General features: G+C 41.2%; 1 protein-coding gene across 4 annotated transcripts in view; it reads right to left on the minus strand.

The window, feature by feature from the left end:
- Positions 1–26,232, minus strand: part of TFPI (tissue factor pathway inhibitor) — a gene marked incomplete at its 5' end in the record, with an annotated part of 56,737 nt that extends 30,505 nt beyond the window's left edge. Inside the window, 3 exons of one of the 4 annotated variants that reach the window (XM_084643084.1) lie at positions 1,848–2,048; positions 11,994–12,112; positions 25,973–26,232. In XM_084643084.1, coding sequence (XP_084499210.1) covers positions 1,848–2,048; positions 11,994–12,108 — 316 coding nt within the window. Of the gene's footprint in view, positions 1–1,847; positions 2,049–11,993; positions 12,124–25,961 lie in introns of those variants that run through there. The other 3 variants (XM_084643083.1, XM_084643082.1, XM_084643081.1) reach the window with 3 other exon arrangements.
- Between the last annotated feature and the right edge of the window lie 278 nt (positions 26,233–26,510).

Here is a 26,510-nt window from a genome sequence, read left to right on the forward strand (position 1 = left end):
AAAATTATCAAGCCATTCAATTTCCCACCCATTTCAATAGCAGAGTAAACACTACACACATTTCATCCAGAATGACAGCATAACTGCACATTTGGCATCTTAACAGTATATCTTGGTATGCACCCTATTACTTTGTTTCTACCAGTTAGCTGATGAAGCCTCATTCGGACTGTAAAACTGAGCAATTACAGGCATTACAGAGAAACAATGATTAAGGATATTACTAGTGAGCAGTATTAATGATTATTTCTGCCCCATTTGCCAAGCAGCTGTAGCAAATGTCTGAGGTCTTGCAGATTGTCTTCTCAGTGTAGGAGAAGCTGGGGATGTAAGTCTGGGTTATTTTAAGAATAACCTTATTTACACCGGTCCCGGAACAGAGGGGTTTATCAGCATGTAGACAATCCCTTCCTTCAGCAGCGTCTGCCTCAAGAATTGATTTTACACAGCTACCCTTACCCAGAACCTTGCATAAAAAACCTTCACACCATGTCTTCCCAAGACAGAAGATTTGCTCACACTAATTAGAGTTCAGAGTAACAGCCGTGTTAGTCTGTATTCGCAAAAAGAAAAGGAGTACTTGTGGCACCTTAGAGACTAACCAATTTATTTGAGCATAAGCTTTCGTGAGCTACAGCTCACTTCATCGGATGCATACCGTGGAAACTGCAGCAGACTTTATATATACACAGAGAATATGAAACAATACCTCCTCCCACCCCACTGTCCTGCTGGTAATAGCTTATCTAAAGTGATCATCAGGTGGGCCATTTCCAGCACAAATCCAGGTTTTCTCACCCTCCACCCCCCCCACACAAATTCACTCTCCTGCTGGTGATAGCCCATCCAAAGTGACAACTCTTTACACAATGTGCATGACAATCAAGTTGGGCTATTTCCTGCACGGATGAGCTATTACCAGCAGGAGAGTGAGTTTGTGTGTGTATGGGGGTGGGGGGATGTGAGAAAACCTGGATTTGTGCAGGAAATAGCCCAACTTGATTGTCATGCACATTGTGTAAAGAGTTGTCACTTTGGATGGGCTATCACCAGCAGGAGAGTGAATTTGTGTGTGGGGGGGTGGAGGGTGAGAAAACCTGGATTTGTGCTGGAAATGGCCCACCTGATGATCACTTTAGATAAGCTATTACCAGCAGGACAGTGGGGTGGGAGGAGGTATTGTTTCATATTCTCTGTGTATATATAAAGTCTGCTGCAGTTTCCACGGTATGCATCCGATGAAGTGAGCTGTAGCTCACGAAAGTTTATGCTCAAATAAATTGGTTAGTCTCTAAGGTGCCACAAGTACTCCTTTTCTTTTTACTAATTAGAGTGCGTCTACACTGTAATCACGGGGTATAATTACAGCTTGACTAGGCCTACTTAAACTAGCTTTATTCAAGCTCTCTCCGGTCCCAGAGCAGTGCCATTGTGGCAGGGCGCACTGTATGAACCCACCTGGAACCCTGGATAACTGCTCCTGGTGCTAGCCCACATGTACCAATGCTGCAGCTTCACTGCTCCCGGACCAGAGTTTAGCTAGATTAAAGCTAGCTTGGGTCCGTCCGCTGAGCTGTACTCTCACCCCGGGACACCACACCTAGAGACATACGCCTCAAAAAAGAATTTGGATGACTATGTAGCAGCAGCATCTGGTGACCCCTCCAGTTATAACAATATTATTGTGATTAGTATTATTATTGAGATAGCCCCGACAGGCAGGAGGCCCCATGGTTCTGGGAAACATAAACAAGAGATGGTCTCTGCCCCTAAGAGCTCACAGTCTAGATATAAGACACCACACGAATATAAAGAATGTGCAGGAGGACAGGAGAAAGGATACTGACCTGATACCACGCACATCTCCTGGCATTCTTCTAGTGTTATGAAGTTGTTCTCATTGCCATGGCATCCACCGTATTCAAACATCTCACATTGGCGGGTTTGAATGTTGAAGTAATACCTTGTATATATTGCTTTACATTCACCGCCATCCGCCTTCAAAGCACAGATTGAATTTCGTAGCTTGAGAGGTGGTAAAGCAGCACCTATGATGGTGGGGAGAAAGGTCGTATGACACTCAATGTTGTGCAGTTAGTTTGGGAATTTAGGTATATCTTTAAGGGGTTTAGAGATTTAAACTCTGGCCCAGATTACAGATCTGACCCCAAGACCATTTTACCTTTACTCTGCCCCCTTGCCCTTGCACTCTTTGAAAGGCATGGCACAATGTTTAGCCCTTGATGTTTTGTACAGTTTTAATATATGATTATAAAAAATAATGTATCGGAACCCCAGTTCTGGGAGTGGAACTCTGATTGCTGAAGGATTTCTATATCCTATCAAAACAGCTCAAATTTTAGAACATAAGAAGGGCCACACTGGGTCAGACCAATGGTTCATCTAGCTCAGCACCTGTCTTCTGACAGTGGCTAGTACAAGATATTTCAGAGGGAATGAACAGACCAGGGCAATTAGTGAGTCATCCATCTGCTGTCATCCCTCCTAGCTTCTGGCAAACAGAAGCTAGGGACGCTCAGAGCATGGGATTGCATCTCTGATCATCCTGGCTAATAACTATTGATGGACCTATCCTCCATGAATTTATCTAGTTCTTTTTTGAACCCCATTATAATTTTGGCCTTCATGACATCCCTAGCAATGAGTTCCACAGGTTGACTGTGGGTTGTGTGAATAAGTACTTCCTTTTGTTTGTTTTAAACCTGCTGCCTACTAATTTCATTGGATGATCCCTAGTTCTTGTGTTATCGTCTGCATACAGGTTTCAGACTAAACATCTACAACTAGACAGTTGAAAAACTGTCATCAAAACAGTTTTCGATCAAAACTTTTTTTTGATTGAACCAATTTTTTTTGTCAAATTATACAGATTTTGGTGAAATTCTCTTTTGAACACAACTGGAAAAGCTATTCTGAAAATGTCACAAAAGGTTGTTTCACTATTTTCTAAATGGTAAGTTTCAATGGTGTTCCTTTGACTTTTTCTTTTGAAATTTACTTTATATTACACACTAAAGTAAAAAGAAAGAAAAATGATCAAAATAAAAAATTATTTCAATTGACCCAAAATTAAAATCATTTTGGAATTTTGTTTTGCATTTTTTTTAATGTTGGTGTGTGTGTGGGGGGGTGTCTTTTAATCTCAATTGGAAAATAAATTAAAATCGTACCTTTTTTGTTCAGAATAGAAAATCCATTTTCTGACCCACTCTATTTAAACCACCTACTTCCCTTTAGATGACCCTTAGATTTAACAACCCTTTTTTTGCTCTAGGTAAAATAGAACTTCCTGCCATTTGAGTGAAAAAAATACCTACCACTCAGAGAAGGTAGACATTTGGGGCTAGACTGGAGCTTAAAAAAGTGAGGGTTTTTTTTTTACTGCACTGCAATGGGACTTAGCCAAAATTTCTCCTCAGCTATTGATGCAAAAGTGAAAGAGCAGCTGCTATACTGTGCACTTCTTGGGACCTGCAGGAAGAATTCTGGTTTCTGTGAAAGAGTGAAGTGTGTGCTTCGTTCAATGCCTGGTGAACTCAAATCTGCTCTCCAACCCTCCTTCCAGGTAACTAGCACTCACAGGGCACTAGCAGAGAGCAGTACCGAAGTCACCCAATGGACAGCAACCAGCCCTCGTGCAGAGGGTGCGAGGTAGGGAGAGGGCTCCTCCCTTTTTCCCCCTCTTATCTTCCACCCAAAAAATATTGGGCACAGTTGAGCCTTTGTAGTTGTTTCTGTTTAGATCTCTTAGATGTTAATGCTATTAAATAATTAAGATGACGCCATACACCAGACAAATGCTGCTGGAAATGGGCTAGAATGAGTAGGAAACCCCGGCACTGAAATAGAAGGCAGCCTTTGAACAAACAAAACCAGAATGGTACTCCAGAGGGCAGCACCATTCTATTAAATAACACACACTACTAAGTCATAAACCTATTCATTGCAACTCATAGGACTGCACAAGCACTCCTATTTTTTAACTTTATTAAGAAGTAGATCTGTAAAATTATTAAGGTGTACACAACTTTAGAATATTTAGATTAAAGTAAATTGACTTGAGTTGAAAAGCTGAAATCTATGTTTTAATATGCAATAGCTTGATAGTATTAACATATTGACATATTAACTATAGTAGACCTCTTGTTAGCTAGACTGTACTGCTGAGATTGTATGGGGATGTTAAGACAGCACTGTAGTTGAAGACCGAGTTAAGTACCCCTGTGGATGAAGCTCTTTCACTGTTTACATTATACTGTGCACCCTTTTTTCCCTCCTAGGGTTGTAAAAGTTTTAGAGGTGTATGCGTGTGTTTTTATCGAAAGCCAGATTGACAGCACTTCAAACTGAAGCCTTCTACTTACCCATAGAACAAACACAAAATAGAATATGGTAGTGAAAGATTTTCCTCACCAAAATTAGTCAGAGTCAGGGGTAGGTTATTCTCCTTATGCCAATTAAAGCATTGAGCGCTCTTAAGACTGCCCACAAGGATTCCCATGCAATGGCCCAGGGACAAGGCGAGAGAGAAAGGGGACAAGAACCGACATCACATCACAACTGACACTAAGTGGAATCTGAGTACCCAGTCTCAGTTAAGAAGCTAATGCGGTCTGGTCCCTCCAGTCCCTCCAAGACAGTGACCAGCTCCAAGCACTTCTGGTCCCTCCAAGTCAGGCTAAAGACACGATGGTAAAAACTCTGCATTGCTGTTGGCCAAACTGTGCCCATTCTCTGATATTTATTTTTTAATTTTCAAAAATAGCCTAATTAAAAAAACCCCCAAAGGCCAGATTTATGCTGATTTACACTACCCAAGACTCTATTCACTTAAATGGAACTATATAAATTGCAGGGAGAGGGCTAATTTCCACTACTACTACTATCATAACTTCATGGCCTTTAAATGAACCCTTTAACAATTAATGACAGGTTTCAGAGTAACAGCCGTGTTAGTCTGTACAGAACGCCACTAGCCGTCACCTTCAGCCCCCAACTAAAACCCCTCCAACGCATTATTAAGGATCTACAACCTATCCTAAAGGATGACCCAACACTCTCACAAATCTTGGGAGACAGGCCAGTCCTTGCCTACAGACAGCCCCGCAACCTGAAGCAAATACTCACCAACAACCACATACCACACAACAGAACCACTAACCCAGGAACTTATCCTTGCAACAAAGCCCGTTGCCAATTGTGCCCACATATCTATTCAGGGGACACCATCACAGGGCCTAATAACATCAGCCACACTATCAGAGGCTCGTTCACCTGCACATCCACCAATGTGATATATGCCATCATGTGCCAGCAATGCCCCTCTGCCATGTACATTGGTCAAACTGGACAGTCTCTACGTAAAAGAATAAATGGACACAAATCAGATGTCAAGAATTATAACATTCATAAACCAGTCGGAGAACACTTCAATCTCTCTGGTCACGCAATCACAGACATGAAGGTCGCTATCTTAAAACAAAAGAACTTCAAATCCAGACTCCAGCGAGAAACTGCTGAATTGGAATTCATTTGCAAATTGGATACTATTAATTTAGGCTTAAATAGAGACGGGGAGTGGCTAAGTCATTATGCAAGGTAGCCTGTTTCCTCTTGTTTTTTCCTACCCCCCTCCCCAGATGTTCTGGTTTAACTTGGATTTAAACTTGAAGAGTGGTCAGTTTGGATGAGCTATTACCAGCAGGAGAGTGAGTTTGTGTGTGTATGGGGGTGGGGGGATGTGAGAAAACCTGGATTTGTGCAGGAAATAGCCCAACTTGATTGTCATGCACATTGTGTAAAGAGTTGTCACTTTGGATGGGCTATCACCAGCAGGAGAGTGAATTTGTGTGGGGGGGGGTGGAGGGTGAGAAAACCTGGATTTGTGCTGGAAATGGCCCACCTGATGATCACTTTAGATAAGCTATTACCAGCAGGACAGTGGGGTGGGAGGAGGTATTGTTTCATATTCTCTGTGTATATATAAAGTCTGCTGCAGTTTCCACGATATGCATCTGATGAAGTGAGCTGTAGCTCACGAAAGCTTATGCTCTAATAAATTGGTTAGTCTCTAAGGTGCCACAAGCACTCCTTTTCTTTTAACAATTAATGTCTTCTATTATGAGAACATGAGAGATTGTAAAGGACACAGTCAGATTTTATGTTCCTAAAACAGGTAGCTAGGCAACAAAATCTGGATCTAAGTGCCTAATTTTAGTCGCTTCCATTTGAAAATTGTTGCTAATGGTCTGTAGCTCAGTTTCCTCATCTATAAGATATTTACAGGTTTTTCCATCATAAAATGCTGATTCACTGAAATCTGCACCTTCCATAGGAATGATTCTGTCAAAATTCTGATGGAACTAGGTAGGTTTTAAATGGAACCCTGCTTGTCAGGCAGATTTCTGATGCAAATATGTCTGGTTTGCTGCCAACTTGCCTGACCTCACAGGTCTGTGGCTCCTAGGCAGCTTGGTCTCCTAGGCTTCCCAGGTCCAAGCAGCAGGCCAGGGGGGCTGCTGAAGAGTCAGGGTTCCAGGGATTTCCAGGTCTCTGCCAGGTGGGCCACCTCACAGTCAGGGCTTCCAAACATCCTGGCTACGGGGCAGCCGAGAAGCCCAGAGAGCTCCAGTTCCTCATTCAGCTCTGTCATTTAGTCCTTTTGAAAAGGCAATTTTGGAATTCCCATGCCATAGGAAATGTCTCAGTTTCATTTTTGATTCTATTTTGCAACCAATTTTTTTGTTGTTGAAATTTTGGAACTTCCCACAAAATGGGATTCCCAGTTTCCATCCAGGTCCAGTTATTTACCTACCTCAAACAGGTGTTGTGGGGGTCAGTTCATACTGGTTGAAATGTGTGCTGAGATCCTTAGATAGCGGGTATCATATCAAAGTGTTAGTGATCCTTTCTTCTCGGAATACACATGAAAATTCAAGCCTCTAAAATAAACTGGGTCACTGGCCCAAATCAATCTAGGTCAGTGGGGCATGAAAAGAGGCTATGAAAATCTTTTGTGCTTCCCAGCCTCAAGAAGTCCAGACACATAGCTAACATCAACACATTAGCATCCTACACATTGCCACATCTATGCCATATGATACTGTCTCCATCTTATTAAGCCAAATTATAAGGCAGAACGAGCATGTAAATTTAATCATAGAACCCTACGATGAGGATGAAAAAATTACTACCTAAGAGGAGGTTTGCTGCTCAATGAATGAGAAGAATCATCTGTCTCAGCAACTAGCTATTTTCCAATCAAAGCCACAGAAACAAATTATTGTGTTACTTACTTCCCAAAGCCTTTCCTTTGTTTACAATGGGAATGACACTGGAACCACTGTTGTAACGTTGTAGGACTGCAAATGTGCATATTGTATGTGCCAGGTTCTACACTGTCTCAAGGTGTGGACACATTTATTTTCTTAAGAATTGTAGTATCAATATACATCCTCAAGCAGAGACTCAAGAAAATGTGCACCATTGAAGCCACAAAAGGCCAAATTCTCCCTTTTTGTACAAAGGCCAAGTAAATAAACTGTATGAAAAAGGGTTTTCTGTGGGATTCAGAAGATTGGAACCATCCCACCAGTCTCTGGAGAATTAATAGAGCTGTTTCTCATTGCTTTAAACTTGGCAGCTCTCATCTCTTTTAGTTGATTTGGAATTAGCTTTATTTTCCTTGCAATAATGAAGAGTTCTAAAATGGATGAGAGTTTGGCTGGTGGATCTGTATAGGCACACTTACAGGAACAGGCATGTGCCTAGCACCGCTCTGTTGATTACTGGTGTTGCAGATCCGCCTCCATACATAGTCTTCCGTTCCCTTCACTGTGGAACTACACTGATTTTGCTGCATTTTGTTCCCTACATTCTGGTGGTGTACCTAGAATTCACACCTTAGTGAAGGCTGATGAAATTTCAAAAGAATCATCTTTCCCTGAGGACTAATTTTAGGAAGAAAATAAATTAGGCATCCATATAATATGCCAGCCCAATAGAGTTTCAGAAGGAAAGTCTGTAAAGTCATCCCAGAGGTATATATACCCACAACCCAGGAATATTCTGTTTGATACACTAGAGATCAGAATTTGATCCAATTTCTCAGAAACATTGTTTTAAGAATGCTTACCGCTGAGCTTTTGGGCATAGGGTCCATGTACAGTGGCTACCATTTAAAAAGTCTGTATTTATTAACAGTTTCATCAGAGTGGTATGTCAGAGGCCTAATATAACATCTATATAATTCTGTTAGTAGGTCATGTTGTAGCTTGTGGCATGTATAACCCAGGTTTATGTGAACAGACAGGAAATATTGACAATGCTTGGTCAACACAGTTGAAAACGGCACTTTTTTTTTCTGGGTAGACATCCCCAAAGAGCCCAGCTTGACTTTTAGATCTTGAGTTGACTATTCAGGGCTAATGGTTCTAAAAAAATAAACAACCATCCTCTGCTTATCAAATTAATAGACTCAATACCGAAATCATGGAGACAATAAATATAGGATCCACAATGACATTGTTACCAACTCACTTTTCAGAACAGAACTACACTTTAACTCAGCTTTGAAAATAAAACTGAGGGATCCAGTCATCCACCATAGAAAGACTTCACACAGGAATATTTCAGAGCTTGTGTGTGTCGTGCTTTCTCTTTTGTTTGCTGAGGTTACTTATTTCGCTCCACGCCAGGCACCCTTTGTGAGTTATTCTTATCAGTAAAGATATGCTGTCGTCATTATAAGCTCTCTCATAAATGCCTTTTTTCTTTGATAGTATTATCAACACTAAGCAGCTTGTCATTGATGAAAAAGGGGTTTCTGTTTCACTCGCTCTGTCAGTTTCATTTGAGGACTGGCCACCCACACACTGCTAAGAGCTTTTCCTACCAGTATATCTGAATCCTCAGACTGTCACATTAATTCTTGATAAACTTTCACATCATAATAAAAAGCACATTTGAGGAGTAGTGACTCATTCGTTTTAAACTTCAGATCAAATAAAGGGCAAGCAGCCACAAGTGGTATCATGGGACACTTTTCGCAATGTAGAAACAGTTATGTAACAGGTTGGCATTTTCTGTAACTTTTTGATACCCTTATTCTTGTAATTATTTATTAGTTGAGCACTGACACTGTTCTCAGCACCATGCGGAACATATTGAAACACTCTCTATCCTGCTGAGCTTACAGTTTTCAAACTGCCGTAATTTAAACATGGAGGTTTTGATATAGGCTCTCTTATTCAAAAGGATCCCAGAGCATGATTTTACACATTCTTTGGGTTTAAGAACCACTTTATGCACCACAGAAATAGAACCTACGGTGGATTTCTGGAGTGACGTGGGAGCTGTTTAGCAGCATTCAGCACCACTCTACAACTGCTTAGGACAGGAAGTAAACACCATAAGTGAAATTCTGCCCTGAATGAAGTCAATAAGAGCTTTGCTATTGACTACAATGGGACCAAGATTTCACTCCACATCTAAGAAAAATTGCAGGAGGAATTGTAGGTAGGAAAAACCTAATTACAGAATAGGAATTTGATGAGAACGTGAGACAACAGCCCTCCTTTTGCTAAAAGTGCTATGGAGTCCTTAATAGATGCAAGAGGAGGACTTGGTTTCATATCTCAAAGACTAACATTTGTTTGATTTGGAATCTTGATACAAGATGTTGGAATTCGAGTTCACGACTGGTTCTCAAGTTATTGGTTGTGAAAGAATCACAGGCTTGAGAAGGGGTTTGAGTTTTCCTTTGTGCTTAAAAGCAAAAACAAGTAGTACTCTGTAAGCACTGTGCTTTGTTGTTCATGACTCCTGCCCCCTCCCCCATCCCCAAAAAGATTGTGAAGATTAGTCTGCTAGGCTTTTTAGTTTAATAACTGAACTAGAAATTGAAATGGTCTGTGCAACAATTTATCAAGGCTGTTGAAATTGTAACAAGAAACAAGAATTTCAGAAGTTACTAGGAAGCGATGAGTTTGTCAAAAGAAAATGTTTGTTCTGTACAGTATAGGAAGGATGCATGCTATGCAAGGTCATGTCAACTTTTGAAAAAAAAGGAGTTTATTTATGGGCATCAAGGCTGAGAGGTAAACGTAAGGGCAAATTGTTCCAGAATGATCCAACCTGATTATGAAAGGAGGAAATTTATTTGGTGCAGAGCTAGGATGTTATTTTCAAATTTGGTGACACTGAATGGAATAAAATCCTACTACACTGACTATATTTCTATTGTAGCTGATGACTATGCAGAATTAATATTTTTATCTCATGAACATTGGTGAGGGTGATGACTGTTCATCCTGGGCCAGATACTCCCTCCCTGATGCTACAGCTATGAAGCCCATCCCGAGTCTATAGAGTGCTAATCCTATTCTGATATCCTCCCAGTCACTCAGTGGCTGCCACCTCCTGTTCTCAGACTCCATTCCCACTAGTCTTTAGGGATATTATCTATGAGATACTGTGTACTAAATGTTTTCCCTGCTCTGTGGTTATGGACTGGGGACGGGGGGGGAGAAGAGGCATTGGTGTCTCTGGTTGATACATACAAGCTTCCTTTAAACTGGACACCCTGTTGGAGGATTCTCTGCTCCTTGAAGTCTTTAAACCATGATTTGAGGACTTCAATAGCTCAGACATAGGTGAGAGGTTTTTCGCAGGAGTGGGTGGGTGAGATTCTGTGGCCTGTGTTGTGCAGGAGGTCAGACTGGATGATCATAATGGTCCCTTCTGACCTTAGTATCTATGAATCTCTCTAAATTTGAGCTGCCAGCTGAGTGAGGTATCAAGCTACCAGGGTAACTCGGAGAGAGGCAGAGAAAGCATTTATTAAGACCCCCATACGCTATGTTCTTTGAAGGACTCAACAATTTGAGGGTCAAGATCCTGCTTCTCTCTCTTCCCATGGAAGAGAGGCAGGATGCAAAGAGGCCCACCTGGATGGAAGTTCATTTAAGAGAGCTTCTAGTCCCCTAAACAGCCTTGAACCAACTGTCCGCTACTCTTTCCATCATTCTGGGTTGGGCCCAACCTGTTGAGAATTAGGTCTGAATGCCTACTTACAGATGTGTGTATATGCCCATTACTGCCATGTCAGCATAGGCCAGTATTTGCCTTGTGTTGATGTTGTCATACTGTGTTCTGAATGGCTTAGAGAAAAAGACCTATTATGTTTTGAAAACTTCACCAAAATTTTTAAAGCGTGCCCTCTTACTTAGTTTTGCACATGAAGCTAATGTCACATGCAGTTAATACACTTGCCTGTGCACATGTAGTAACTGTGTATTGAAAATGGGCATGCCTGGAAAAAAAAACGGGTGTGCCTGGGTAAGGGGCAGTCTTTAATTGCACCATCAGAGGAACAACTCTGGAAGAGAAGAGCGATTCCATGAGCTCCTGTTTTATGGAGGGAAGGAGAGTGGTGTATCCCCACCCACTACCAGACTCATCATAGTCCTTCCCCTGGTACATGTGGAGAGTACAGCTATGATTCCACCTATTCCCCAAACACACAAGGAACAATCCTTACTCCCTGCCCAATTTCATAGGACACATTCACATTATAGCTCTTACGGAGTGATGTTAGCAGCTGGCATGGGTTTTGTTTGGAATTGTAGGGTTTCAAAAGGGTTGGGAGACAGTCCAGAAGCCTTAGCTTGGAAAGAGCTTCACAACTGGTTTATACACACACACACACACACACACACACACACACACACACACACACACACACAACTTCATAAGATCTGTCCATTTTTATGCCAGTTTCTTGGTATCTCACTGCAAGGGCTACAGTTCAATACACTATTTAGGACTGTTCTTTGCTCAGATAAGGTCCAGTTCTGCTTACACTGAGTTCAATAGGAAAGCCCCACTGGATTTCAGTGGTGAAGGTTAAGGTCCATGATTCTTGCTTCTTGCAATTTTCAGATAGCAAAAGGGTTAAACTTGTAAACTCTTACCTGGGATGTCCTGGTCTTCTTCTCCATTTTCTGAGTCTGCAGTCACATGCCATGGGACATAGCCCAACAACAGGAGTAAGGTAGTTAAGAAACAGCCTCTCTTCATTTCTTTCATCTTTCTGAGTAACATACAAATACAATAAATACTTAATAAAGTTTCCTGAGAAATAATGGTGTTCAAAATCTTATGAAAAAAATAAATCCTGATCCACAATATTTTGAACAGTATAATACACTTTTAAGTATATAACTAAGTACACTGTAGATCATGTGAGATATACATGTTAACAGAGAGAGATGTGTGTGCAAAGAAAACATAGGCCTAGATTCTCAGCTGTGCTCTGCAAGGGATCAGGTTGCAGCTCTCTGATTCTGAGATCCCATCCTCAGCGCAGATTAGAAACACAATTAAGAGTCACCAAGCAGTTATGTTTATTTTAAGCCACAATTTAAATCAGATCCCAGAGCATGGATTTCTTTAGATGCGGCATTTCAGTTTCCAAAGCCAACTTAAGGAGTTGAACTGAAAGAAGATTTTTGTTTGATCAACTAAATTGGACTGGTCTGCCTCCCAAGGCCTGTGAAAGTGAGGGATCTTTGTCCAGGATGGGTTGAAGATCATTGATGTTGCGTTGGAGAGGTTTTAGCTGAGGACTGTATGTGATGGCCTGTGGAGTTCTGTTGGTTTCTTTCTTGGGCTTGTCTTGTAGCAGGCGGCTTCTGGGTACAAGTCTGGCTCTGTTGATCTGTTTCCTTATTTCCTCATGTGGGTATCGTAGTTTTGAGAATGTTTGGTGAAGACCTTGTAGGTGTTGGTCTCTGTCTCGCCCACAGACAATCCGCCAACCTGAAGCATATTCTCACCAGCAACTACACACCGCACCATAGTAACTCTAACTCAGGAAACAATCCATGCAACAAACCTCGATGCCAACTCTGCCCACATATCCAGCGACACCATCACAGGACCTAACCAGATCAGCCACCCATCACCAGTTCATTCACCTGCATGTCCACCAATGTAATATACACCATCATGTGCCAGCAATGCCCCCCTGCTATGTACATCGGCCAAACTGGACAGTCCCTCCGTAAAAGGATAAATGGACACAAATCAGATATTAGGAAAGACAATATACAAAAACCTGTAGGAGAACACTTCAATCTCCCTGGACACATAATAGCAGATTTAAAGGTAGCCATCCTGCCGCAAAAAAACTTCAGGACCAGACTTCAAAGAGAAACTGCTGAGCTTCAGTTCATTTGCAAATTTGACACCATCAGCTCAGGATTAAACAAAGACTGTGAATGGCTCGCCAACTACAAAAGCAGTTTCTCCTCCCTTGGTGTTCACACCTCAACTGCTAGAAGAGGGCCTCATCCTCCCTGACTGAACTAACCTCGTTATCCCTAGCCTGATTCTTGCTTGTATATTTATACCTGCCTCTGGAAATTTCCACTACATGTATCCGATGAAGTGGGTATTCACCCACGAAAGCTTATGCTCCAATACATCTGTTAGTCTATAAGGTGCCACAGGACTCTTTGCCGCTTTAAGTGGACAATGAGATCACTGAGAAAAATTGTGCACCCACCAATTCCCCAATGCACAGGAGGATTATCCCCATTGCAACCCACCCTTTAGAAGAATGGAGCATGTACTTTTCTTCATTGCAGGCAACTCTCAAATAAGTGCAAGGACTACATTTGCTCCTTGCCCCTCACCCAGAGATTATCTCACCTAATAGTACCTAGATACAGGTAGTCAACATCATTGTTGTGCTTTAGGGCTAGATACATAATGGGACTTAGGGGCCTAACTTCTGCTTTAGGTGCCTAGGTCCAACATATAGTCACCACTGAGATCTAGAGTTGCCAATTTTGGTTGGATGTATTCCTGGAGATTTAATTAAAGATTAATGTTTAATTCCTGGAGACTCCAGGCCAATCCTAGAGGGTTGGTAACCCTACTGATATCCTCAAAACACCTACTCAGATGCTGCCTAATCCTGTAGGTGCTTACATTCCCTACTTGCCTACATTTCTTCCAGGAAAGTCTCTTAGGCATCTAAGTTTTCTCTGATTGGCATGTGCAAAACCACCTATGTTCCAATGCTGCCAAGTTGCTCAGCTCCTTAACTTGCACCTAAGCCCCAGCAGGATTCTCACCCAACCTGACAATCTCTTCCCTGCCCCCCCCCCCCCTTCTTGTAAACTCAGACACAGAAGAAGAACAGGCCTATTACCTCAGTCCTGCCTGGCTGTGCCTGTTACATCAGAAACATGGGAGGTGTCATTTTCTTTGGCTATTTGAACATGGATTTATGAGAGGAATTCTGTCTGAGTCAGACTCTGGACCAAACTTGAGTTCACTAGAAAAATGAAAGCATTACTAGCTCTAATCTACAATTATCATTTCTATCTGCCCAGGAAATTAGATGTTCTCATCACTATCGTACCTAAGCAACCCACAAATATTAACAAAATTTATTCTCACAACAGCCTTTGGAAGCAGGGAATTATTATCCCCACTTTGCAGATGGGGAACAGAGGCCTATGAGCCCAGATCCCCAAAAGTTAGGAGCCTAAATACCTTTGAGGATCTGGGCCATAGAGATTAGTTGATTTGCCGTGGCCACACACAGTCAGAAACTGAACCCTGACATTCAGTCCCTGGTCAGTGCTTTAAAGAGAAGACTATCATTCCTCCCTTGATAATTTACAAGTGCTATTTTTCCTTCTGTTTATTCAGTTTAATCCCAATCTGTGGCCTTTATATGTAAATGAAAGCAGAGATGAAATTCTGAAAACAAAAATCTAGTGAAAAAACAGAGCAAACAATGAGTATTAGAAGTAATTTGTAATGCATGAGTCATCCAAAATTCAATGTGGATCCAGTAGGGCTTTACAGTTTTTTTCCCACTGAAAGTTTATTTAATATTTCATGTGGCTAGTAATGCTGAGGTATATCGTCATTCATGTTTTCTACAAGAAATGGGATTTTGGGGTTGAGATAATTATTTTAGCAGAAGAAAAACTACATTGTTAAAGTCTTTCATGGCTCCATTATATTTTTCTGCCAAACTAAACAAAGAAACACATTTGCCTTTCGGTTGTTTCATATACTTCATTTCAGCTCTCAGCCCTGCCATTTAAAATAATCCATCCATATTATATTTTGGCAAGGTTTCAAGAAGTCAAAACCCATGTTGTGTTAGATAACATGATATTTTGTATTAAACCTCAGCATATGATTAGATTGTATTTCTAGAACCAGATTTGGAAAGGGTTAATTTCTGCTCGAGATATAATCATTGGTCTTTAGATGAGGCAAACTGATTTTTAATTAATAAAATAATTCTTAAAAATTATACAAACAGCAATGAAACCAAAGTTCTCACCACATGTTGTCAAGAGAGATTCCATGGTACTTTTCACAAAGGTAGCGTTCTAGGTTTCCCTGCCCAGTTGTCACTCATGCAAGTAGTCACTTCAGCTTCCATTGGCTCACCCATGGGGAAAGGGGATTTCAGGGTTGGACACTAAGTAAGAATATTATAACCTTCCCAAACTCCAACTGTTCATTAGATAAATATTATTCTTTCCTTCCTGTCCCTAAATAGTAGCATTGGTCAGTATATTCCATCCAGAGTTGAGTGATCCATAGGAAGTTCTCCCACTGCCTCCATGCTAGAGGAATTTCTTGTTAGCTACAAGAATCTCCTGCACTTTATCCAAAAAGAAATTCTGTGAATTTCACCAACAACTACTGACTGACTTTCTGATGCCAAATATTTTCAATTAATTAATTTTAATGCCACCAGCTGAATTTACTTGCATGTGTTACCTCACACTGTCATCTGCATTAATCTTTTTGACTTGCCTTTATAGACTTTGAGGCCAAAAGGGACTGTTACAATCATCTAGTCTAACCTTGTGCACATTGCAGGCCACAGAACCTCACCCACCCACTCCTGTAGTCATAGGCGCTGACTCCGTGGGTGCTCTGGGGCTGGAGCACCTATGGGGAAAAATTGGTGAGTGCTCTGCACCCACCGGTAGCTTCCCGCCCCGCCCCAGCTCACCTCCGCCTCCTCCCCTGAGCATACTGCTGCGTCCTGCTTCTCCCCCCTCCCTCCCAGCTGTTTCACGGGGCAAACACTGGGAGAGAGGGAGGGGGGAGGAGGAGGAACGTGGTGCGCTCGGGGAAGAGGCGGGGCCAGAGCAGGGATTTGGGGAGGGGTCCAATAGGGCAGGGAGGGGGCGGAGTTGGGGCTGGGGGGCACGAGCACCCACCAGCACCAAGGAAAGTTGGTGGCTGTGCCTGCAGTAGGCCCATAACCTCTGGTTGAGTTACTGAAATCCTCTAATCTTGATTTAAAGACTTCAAGTTACAGAGAATCCACCCTTTACTCTAGTTCAAGTAACCTGTGCAGAGGAAGGTGAAGAACCTCCCAGGGTCTCTGCTAATCTGGCCTGGGGGGAAATTCCTTCCTGACCCAAATATGGTCATCTAACTGACCCTAAGTCACCCAAATATGGTGATCTAACCCTAAGCATGTGGGCAAGACTCACCAGCCAGACGCCTGGGAAAGAATTCTCTGTAGTAACTCAGTGTCCTCCCTCTGTAGTGTCTCGCCTCCAGCTGTTTGAGATACTAGCTAATAGCAGTTGTGGATGGCCCACATAGCCCATTGTAAGCAATCTCACCGTACCATCCCCTCCATAAATTTATCAAGCCCAGTCTTAAAACAAGCTAGGTGTTTTGCCCCTTTACCCTTTGTATGTTACAAAGTCCTTCCTCTTGCCTTTGTCCGCTTCTGCTCTATCACTTCTCTTCATCCATCCTGTTTTACCAACTTCTCCAGTCTCACACCCTTCCTGCAGATATTATGGAGAAGCAGCACACTGTGCTTCCAGACTGTCTTTATTTCCTGTTTATACAGACCCTTACCTCCTGGTTATATGTCCCCTACTGAACACACTGAATAGTAGGTCTAAATGTCATAACAAGCACTACGCTCCCATCTTCCTCCCTTCTTTACCTCAATTCAATTCTTTCAGATAAAAACTTGGTTTATGAAAATAAGGTATTTTTCAGAGTACATATATCTGTATGTAGATAGATACATGTATACACCCATATTATATTATATAATATTATGTATATATAATTGGACTGTTAAGACATTCAGTTAACGGATCTAAATAACCATGTGATCTTATGATTGTAACCTTTGTTCTCCATTCCGTTATTCTCACTGTTTGCTGCTCCAACTCATTGTATCATGTCTAAAATTAGATTAAGCACTTCGAGGCAACTGAAGTGCTTAGTCTGTCAGGCATCCAGAACATTTTTGGCCCTATATTGATAAAAGTAAACATTGAACACAAGAGGTGCTAGGATAAGGCCTATGGAACTCTGCAGCTATGGGCTGTTGGAGAGACTGATCGGTTGCCCAGCAATTCCCCTTTGTGCTCTCGCTCTGAAATAAAAAAGTGGAGACATTTCAAGATATTCCTTCCAGGTACTGTTATCAAGAAAGAAGCAGCTCATGATTCATGTTGCTGATATCAGCAGTTGATATCTGGCCTGTTTAGTGGCTTCAGGAAATCACTGATTAATGGCCACTTACACTGTGATGAATGCTGTTTCCATGCCACAGCCTGGCCTGGTTGATGATTAGAATTTAAAAAAAAAAAAAAAAAAAAAAAAAGGCTGTTTATTAAGTGTTGCCTGGCCACTGCTTTCTCAGAATATTAAGTGAGACCGTTAGCTGAAATGCTTGCTGCCAGGCACCCTTGCCTTTTGAGATCTAGACCAGGACATATTTAAGAGTTGCCAGCAGCATGTGCTTCCTTTGGGAAGTTTTTGTGTTCTCCTGTCACCGAAGGGCTTAGGCCAGGGGTGGGCAAACTATGGCCCGCGGGCCAGATCCGGCCCATCAGGGCTTTGGAGCCGGCCCGTGGGATTGCTCCCCGTGATGCCGCAGGCCCTGTGCTGCTCTCAGAAGCGGCCGGCGCCACGTCCCTGCACAGCCCCTGGGGGAGGGAGAGCAGAGGTCTCCATGGGTTGCCCTTGCCTCCAGGCACCGCCCCCACCCCAGCAGCTCCCATTGGCCATGAATGGGGAACCGCAGCCAATGGGAGGGGGGGTACCTGGAAGCGTGGCAAGGGCAGCGCGCGGAGCCCTGTGCCCCCTCCTCCCTCAGGGGCCGTGCAGGGACATGGTTCTGGCCACTTCCCGGGGTGGCACCCCAACTCCCTGCCCTGAGCCCCCTACCTGCACCTTGCACCCTTCCTGCACCCCAACTCTCTGCCCTGTGCCCCCGCTGCACCCTCGTGCACCCCAACTCCCTTTCCGAGCCCCCTCATACACCCCGCACCCCTCCTCTGCCCCAATCCCTTGCCCTGAGCCCTTTCCTGCATACCACACCCCCTCCCACACCCCGCACTCCAACCCCCTGCCCTACAATTTCCCCTCCCAGATGTGGCCCCCAGCCCAAAGAGTTTGCCCCCCCCCCCCCCCGGCTTAGGCAGTCTCCAGGTTCTAATCAGCCAAGAAGGGAAAAGGATCCATTTCCTTCTTGAGTGACATTCACACAGTGCATGAAAAACAAAAATAAAAACCAAACAGACTCTGAGGAGGAGTTTAGGAGAACTGCCCCAAATTTGCTTATGCTTCTCTGGGTGGATGTAATTCCCCATGTCATTCTATGAGATGCATAAGAATGATACATGTCCAAATAAAATAAAATAAAATGATTTTGTACGCAAATAATATAGCATCAAGATAGTGACACAAACCCACAAAATCAGTTAAATAAGAAATATAACCAACTGATTCCTTTTAGTACCTAACTCTAAAAGGTCTGGTTTGGGGTCAAATTCTGCCACCCTTACCCACAGTGACTACTATGATATGACTCAGCATAAGTAAGGGTGGCAAAATATGCCCTTTGAGGTTTCCCTACTGCATCCGTTGTCTTTAGGATGTGGATGCATCTTATGATGCACTTGTCTTACCAGTGTCTCTCTTTGCTTGTGTAAGTTTGTGGTCCAAGTTTAGGAGAAGGTATTTTTTATCTGAAGCTAGAGAAGCAGTTTTAGTGAATCACATTTATAATCCACTATTTGGTCAAAGGCCTACACCACATTGTTTAAATAAAGAGCTCTGTACAAGACATCCTGAACTGCTAGAAATATAATATTACATTCAGTATCTGAGTTAAGTCTGAAGTGCAGTTTGTGGTTTACGTCAGTACATTTTTTAAACCAGGAATATTATATGTAGAGCGAGACAGATTCTATGTCAGCAATTATTTCAAGAGTGAGTGGAGAATATATATTTGTCAGTGAACAAAGATAATGGCTGACCTGACATCATTTGGGTTGGGTAAAGAGGAAGTAAAATCAATATCCAAATCAACTGGATTTTAGAATTCCCCAGTCTTTCATGAGTTCATCAGAAGTAGATATTCAGAGACATTTTGTACCATGCCTTCACTTTTATGTTTTGAAGAGAATTTGAAATGAGAAAGATTTCTGAGTACTTTCAATCCCTGAAGAGCCCCTAAATTTTATTTAACGCGCCACTTTCCATGCTTATGGAGCCCTCCATAGGCCTAATCCAAAACTCAGCTGGACCTTGGATCAGTCCCAAGTTTGCACCTGAACCCTCCCTATATATATACACTGAGACTTCTGGATTCCAATCCCTCTGGTTAAAACCTAGAATTCTGGTTACCTATTCCAGGGACAGGAAATATATATCTTAAATTGCTAAACCAGTTTTTGCTCAATCCTTCAAAACCTCCCAAACAGTTGGATCCTAGGCTGAGAACAAATATACTGTGTATTAAGCCAAAAAAGGAAACATTTGACCAAGTAATTAGCATTTGAAAATAACCCTTTGTAATAGCAACTTGTGCAACCTTAACTATATAACAAGAAGAAAAGGAGTACTTGAGGCATCTTAGAGACTAACCAATTTATTTGAGCATAAGCTTTTGTGAGCTACAGCTCACTTCATCGCTGTAGCTCACGCTCAAATAAATTGGTTAGTCTCTAAGGTGCCACAAGTACTCCTTTTCTTTTTGCGAATACAGACTAACATGGCTGTTACTCTGAAACCTGTCATTATATAACAAGATATTCAGTTGGGGGAGTCTAAGAATGAATTACTGCATTTGTACAAGGGACAAAAAATCTCAACGAGACAGCTGCAGTTCTGTTCCCATCCCCCCTAATCTCCTTAAAAAGAGTATTTTATTAAAAGTAGCCCTTACAAGATTGCCAATGTTTGGGTAGTTTCCCAAAAGGAAATTCATCTGCCTCATTCTAAAGAACAAGTCAATACAGAAAGTCCATTATCTTCTTAGTAAATTTCCCTACGGTCACACATTCCTAGTATATTGTGTCATCTTGGGAGAAATGGGTGAAGGATCTAAAGCTTACTGTCTGAGGCTGTTTTTGCAGTTTAGGAATTTCTCATATCAGATTAAAAGAAAAGCAAAATCCAATATAAAAATCAACTGCTGCTTAACAAAAAGTGACAGGTTTCAGAGTAACAGCCGTGTTAGTCTGTATTTGCAAAAAGAAAAGGAGTACTTGTGGCACCTTGGAGACTAACCAATTTATTTGAGCATAAGCTTTCGTGAGCTACAGCTCACTTCATCGGATGCATACTGTGGAAACTGCAGAAGACATTATATACACAGAGACCATGAAACAATACCTCCTCCCACCCCACTCTCCTGCTGGTAATAGCTTATCTAAAGTGATCACTCTTCTTACAATGTGTATGATAATCAAGTTGGGCCATTTCCAGCACAAATCCAGGTTTTCTCACCCTCTGCCCCCCCCCAATTCTCCACTGGGACCATGCCCTCTAGTAAGTCCCAAGATGACTGACTTTAACAGAAGATAGGATAGGTTACTTCTAGAGCTCCCTCTGAGATCTGTATAATGGAACTAATGGTAACTGTTGAGTTTACAGTTGGAGGGTTATAAACTGTAGTCCCAATAAACTTTAAAACTTTCTAGACCATTCCTAAAATGGGTTTTTCTGTGGCATATAAGGTTGTCTGATGGTCTAGGGTGCTATACAGGCCTTTTCAAAACTGATTAGGGATAACCTACATAACATATACTTGTGAATAATACCTATACCTTGTCCAACACCCTCCCTTTCTGAAGGTGGGGGAAAGTGAGTGGTATAGGGGCAGCTGCAAGCCAAATGGGAACTTCCTTATGACAGAAATCCTAACTGTGAATTCCTTTATGATGGGAATCCCCAACTATCCCTGTCGAGGAGCTGTAAGTCCTATAGCCAGAGTGGCACAAAGGAGACTTAACCTGGGATCTGTCCCCTTAAATCATTTTGATGGCTAGAATTAGCAGAAAACTTTCTCCACATTTGTAGGGATTTTGCTAAAAAAACCTTTGTGTTCTCTGACCACTTTTCAGGAATATATTTTTCACGACCTGCAGAATTAGACCTTTTGAATATACTTATTTTGCTTTGCAGCCTGTTCTGCACTAATTTCTACAGTAACTAGAGTTTAGTACCAAACTAAAGTCTTCTGTCTGACTAAATGGAAAGAAAAACAAAAGGTGGGTTCATATATTAGCAACTGACAGCATTAGAAAAAAGCATCAAGTTACATTTCAGTGACCATGAAAGTGACTTACTCAAACTGATAGCACAGGAAATGGAAGAGGTGAAAAATGCAAGAGATATGGTAAATTCAGTAACAGTAAGACATAGGTTATGAAATTTTGTGCGTAGTCTTAAGTTGTATTTAGTTTAAAATTAAGGAGAAAAGAATCTAACTAGATAAGATTATAGCAATTCTGACAATTTATTTCACTACTCCCTTTGGATAATTCACTGTGCTTAAAAATATATATCATCATTTCCCCCCATTTACTCTAATCAATAGGATCCCAAACTGGACTACGTCCCTAGTTCTCATCACTGAGCTAACCGAAGCAGGGTTTTGCCTTGTGGTAGAAAAGGTATTTTGATCCACGCAGTACTTTTTAACAAATGATAGCGCCATCTTTTTCTCATTGACACTGCTGTAAGGAAGAAGAAAACTAGGCCTATCATTTTTAATCTGACAGCATGCCTACCGGACAAATATTTACTGAATGTAGCTTGATTTGGAAAAGGTAGTAATAGACATTAGTGGTTTCTGTTTGCACTCAATTAATATTTGAATGTTGAAATGCTGTTTCTCACACATCTGTTTCTTCTCCCTCTAAAAAATAAAATGTGATTGAAACAAGGTAAGTCTAAAAAAATCATGACATATGTTTCAGAAAGCAGTCAGAAGTTTTGCTTTTGACACGATAATACCAACAACAATAAAAAAAAGCCCACATCAGAATTTATTTCTGAATCTGAAGTAAGAGGGAAGAATATCTGCTGGATAAAATGTCTAATTTTTCTGTTCTATGTTCACCTCAGAAGATTGATTGGTCTTCCTGTTTTGATATGAGGCAACAATTACTGGACTGTAAACTATGTGCCAAATATAAAATGTCCCCCAACATCTTACAGGCAGTAAACCAACTCCCGGCCTGTGGCATGTAGGTGCACTGCATGTGTTAAGGAGGAGAGCAACTCTAAAGAGTCTCTTCCTTCATGGTGTACCTAAACAGCACCGGGCAAGTATTAAGACCACCGCTAGGATCGAGACTCAGTGTTATGCCACAAGGCCAAGTCTTCAGCTGGCTAATCCTTGATTGCAGCTGACAACAGGGTTTTGTGGGTCTGAAGGAATCAATAGAAAATGATAATTTTTTCTGTTTTTGAACCATTCTATAAAATTTAACAGAAAATAATATGCCAACTGTCGAATGGTTCAAGGACCCATAGAATGGAGACCATTCTCAGTTCAACTATATTTGTGGAGGTTCCATTTGACCAGATCCTGCTATCAGGTTCTCCCCAACAAGCTGATGTTAAAGAGTGTGTGCATAGATGGGACAATTTTCATCTCCCTGTTGTCCTTGCCAGACTACCCACTACTTTTTAAGGACTTAGCATCTTTAAATGAAAGAACAATGTCTTTGGGGGTGATTGGAGGGGCTTCTGTTTTTGTTATTTTTTCCTAGATTTCTGCATGAATTTTCAATGGAGCAATGCTGAGAATCTGTTCCCAATTCCCCCTCCCTGCAGACTCCGCATTAGTAAACATAAAAGATTAATATAAATAGCTGCCAGATTTTCAAGATTGTGATAAGAACATTAGAACTTTTAGAATACTAGCAATATTTCAGAAACATAGGAGCTTGAGAGGGATATGCAAATTTACACTAACCAATTTAGGATCAGGCCATCTACATACTTTGATATGGTTTACAGAATTTCAATACAAAGTTTAAATGGAAGCTGCTGAAAGATACTGATTGCTTTAGATGATCAAATCTAAAGGATTTTAAAAAAATAATTCATTTTTGGCCAGGTTTGCTTTTCACATTTCATTCTAGGCAGGGGGCAGGCACCACCAATTTGGTTAACTTAATATAATCTCGCTACTCACATATATACATCATTTGAAAGCTTGTTGTGTCTACTTTAAGATGAAATATTATGTGGAACTGTCAAGTGGCGCCATTAGAGATAAACAAGGATCCTCCTCTTAACATGTTAATATGACTACTTTGAAATCTTTACACTTGTTTCTGTTAGTTTAATGACTCTAAGATATAAAATTCAGTCTTGTTGTAACCTCAAAGCAACACAACAACAATCTAAAGGGTAAAACAAACTCTAATAATAAATTTGTCCAGGTATCATTGAAATGTAATGGCTCTAGTGACATTTCTAGTCAACACTATTATCATCATCTTGTTCATCATTACAATCTTTGTTGAGAGTGCATGAGTTGCCACAGTCTTCACCACCTTGGCATGTACACAATCTGTGCAGAGAAGATTGTTCTGACTACAGACACAATTGATCAAAGAAAAGGAGTATTTGTGGCACCTTAGAGACTAACCAATTTATTTGAGCATAAGCTTTCATGAGCTAAAGCTTATGCTCAAATAAATTGGTTAGTCTCTAAGGTGCCACAAGTCCTCCTTTTCTTTTTGCGAATACAGACTAACATGGCTGCTACTCTGAAACCTGTTGATTGTTCAGTGACCCCTACTAGTACAGGCACAAATAAGATGTTGTAGGAGCTCGGAAACCATTGAGTCTTTGAAGAATGCAGGGTATAGTTTGTCATCCACATTCTTCCATCCTTGTTTGCAATGGTGATCCAATATCTGATTTACTTATGTGTGAAGACATCTAAATCTTTGTTTGCCACGATGCTCTTTTGACATGCTCTTCAAAACTGTCCTCACAAACCTGGGAGTTTGGCCAGTGACTTTTCCTTTTTGATGGCTAGATTGAGATGCAAGCAATTCAGGTCTCTGTGTATCTCCTTTTCTTTCTCGCTCTGGTCATACAGCACTCTCTTCCTACTTTGTGAAATGTGATGGGCCTGTGAATCTGGCCTAAGAAGTCTGCTTTGCTTAAAGCCAGCCGAAAAAGCAAGTTAGGATTCCCCTAGGGTATAGCAAGTTGGGGATTCCCCAGGGAAATGGGCATGGCTAGAATGTGCTGTGTTCCAGTAATCTCTAGAACATTAAGACTGCTGTAATTGTGTACACACACACACAGCTAAATAATCATATTGTGTTCACGTTCAGCTTAAACAATAGTTGAACCTGACTTTTTATAGAAGTTGAGATGGCAACATATATCTAGGAAACACTGTGAGCTCATCTTTCAAAAAAGTTCAAAAAAAAATTAACAGATATCTACAAACAACCCACCCATGCACACCAAAGCCCATTCTCAGCTTTGTTCCATAACATTATTAGGTGCTAGTTATTGGCAATTCAGAAAGCATGCCCTTATTGTTCCTATCTGACAGCTGAACTTCCTGCCTTTACGTCTGTCCATAAGACGTTCAGGAAGGATGGTTTATTTTACATTTTGCCTGGAGTGCTTTTATGACTAATTTAGAGAACTGAGTCACACTGACATTTTCCATATCTATGTTCTCCCGCCACCCTCATTTTCTCCTTTGTCCATTTCTCCGCCACTGAACATTAGTGCTATGTATCCTTCTTCTCTTATATTCCTTATACCAAACCTAGTGAGTAGTTATTTAGATTTTGGCACTTGTTTTTAAATCCAGTTAAATATCATTGTGCTTTCATTACAGAGTTATCATAAAAGAAGCTCATGATTATGCTGATCCTGAAGTAGAATTTTGCACAAGTCATTTTTTGTTGCTTGTTCTATTTTTTCATATTTCAGTATGACCTTGTTCATTGTTTAAATAATCTATGGACAAGACAGGGAAAATATTCTTTTGATTTTAATAATGAATGAAAATGATTTATAGTTACATGAGATTTGTGTAATTCTGCTAAAGCAGACATAACATTCTGCTAATTCTTAAAACTGTAATTGCCTCTAAAGGCATGGGCTCATAGGATTTGAAAATAGTCTAGCAGACAGACCACAGAACACTGCCTGAATAAATCTGTCTCTCTCCCTGGAGCTTCCACTGTATTCAATTGAGTCCAAGCATTGTTTGAAAAGCATGAGACATTTCATGACAAACTCTGGGTTACTGGTTAAAATTAGCATAAAATGTTTCACTGATGGTTTGGATCTAAACAGCCAATGCTATCCATGAGCTTGCCAAAATGCCCATATCCTGACATGTTCACTACCAGCAAATAGTTCCTATTGTAAGAGAACTGTTTCTTCAGTCTCTTTAGGAAACAAAAATCTACAGTTTTGCAATCCCTGATTACTAGGCTTTGCTTCTGGACATCTGACTACAGTACCTAACACATGCTAAGGAAAAACCAACCAACTTTTGACATCCTCTGGGCAGAATTTCTTGCCTTCTTCCCCCAAAGAAAGTCTTTTGCAAAACAAAGACTTACAAAGTACTCACCAACCAAATTGCTGTGAGCAGTTCTTGAAAGAGAATTGGCGAATTCCTGAAGTGTGTTGAGCTTGCTTCTCCACTATCAGTTCTTGTTGGGAGTGGTGGAGATATAATGGGAAAAATGCAATCTGATCCTGCTATAATGCAGCTGTAGCAGCCTGCTGATTACGCTGCCAGAGGTTGCTCCTCTGTTTGCTGTGAAGAGAGGCTTATTCTGGCCAAGATTCAATGAGATCCAAGGCAGGGGAAGCTTCCTGTTTAGAGTGTTGTGACCTCGCTTGCTTTTTAGGGTAACTTTTCTAAATAGCACCAACCAGGAAAGAAGCGTGCGAAACTGGATAAGGAGGAAGTCTAAATGCTAGCTCAGTTTACACTTCAGTACATTGATGACAGTCAAAAAGCTGCTTCATTGTTTACTTCACAGAGATATGTTAAAACTTAGCATGTATTCTGCTTGCATCATATTCCCTTTATGTAATAAATGAAGTTCTGTTCAAGAGGGAAATGATTTATCCATTATATTATATAGATTCAACACAGGGTC

Source organism: Lepidochelys olivacea (genome assembly GCF_965140295.1).
Source record: "Lepidochelys olivacea isolate rLepOli2 genome assembly, chromosome: 11".
Classification (NCBI taxonomy): Eukaryota; Metazoa; Chordata; order Testudines; family Cheloniidae; genus Lepidochelys; species Lepidochelys olivacea.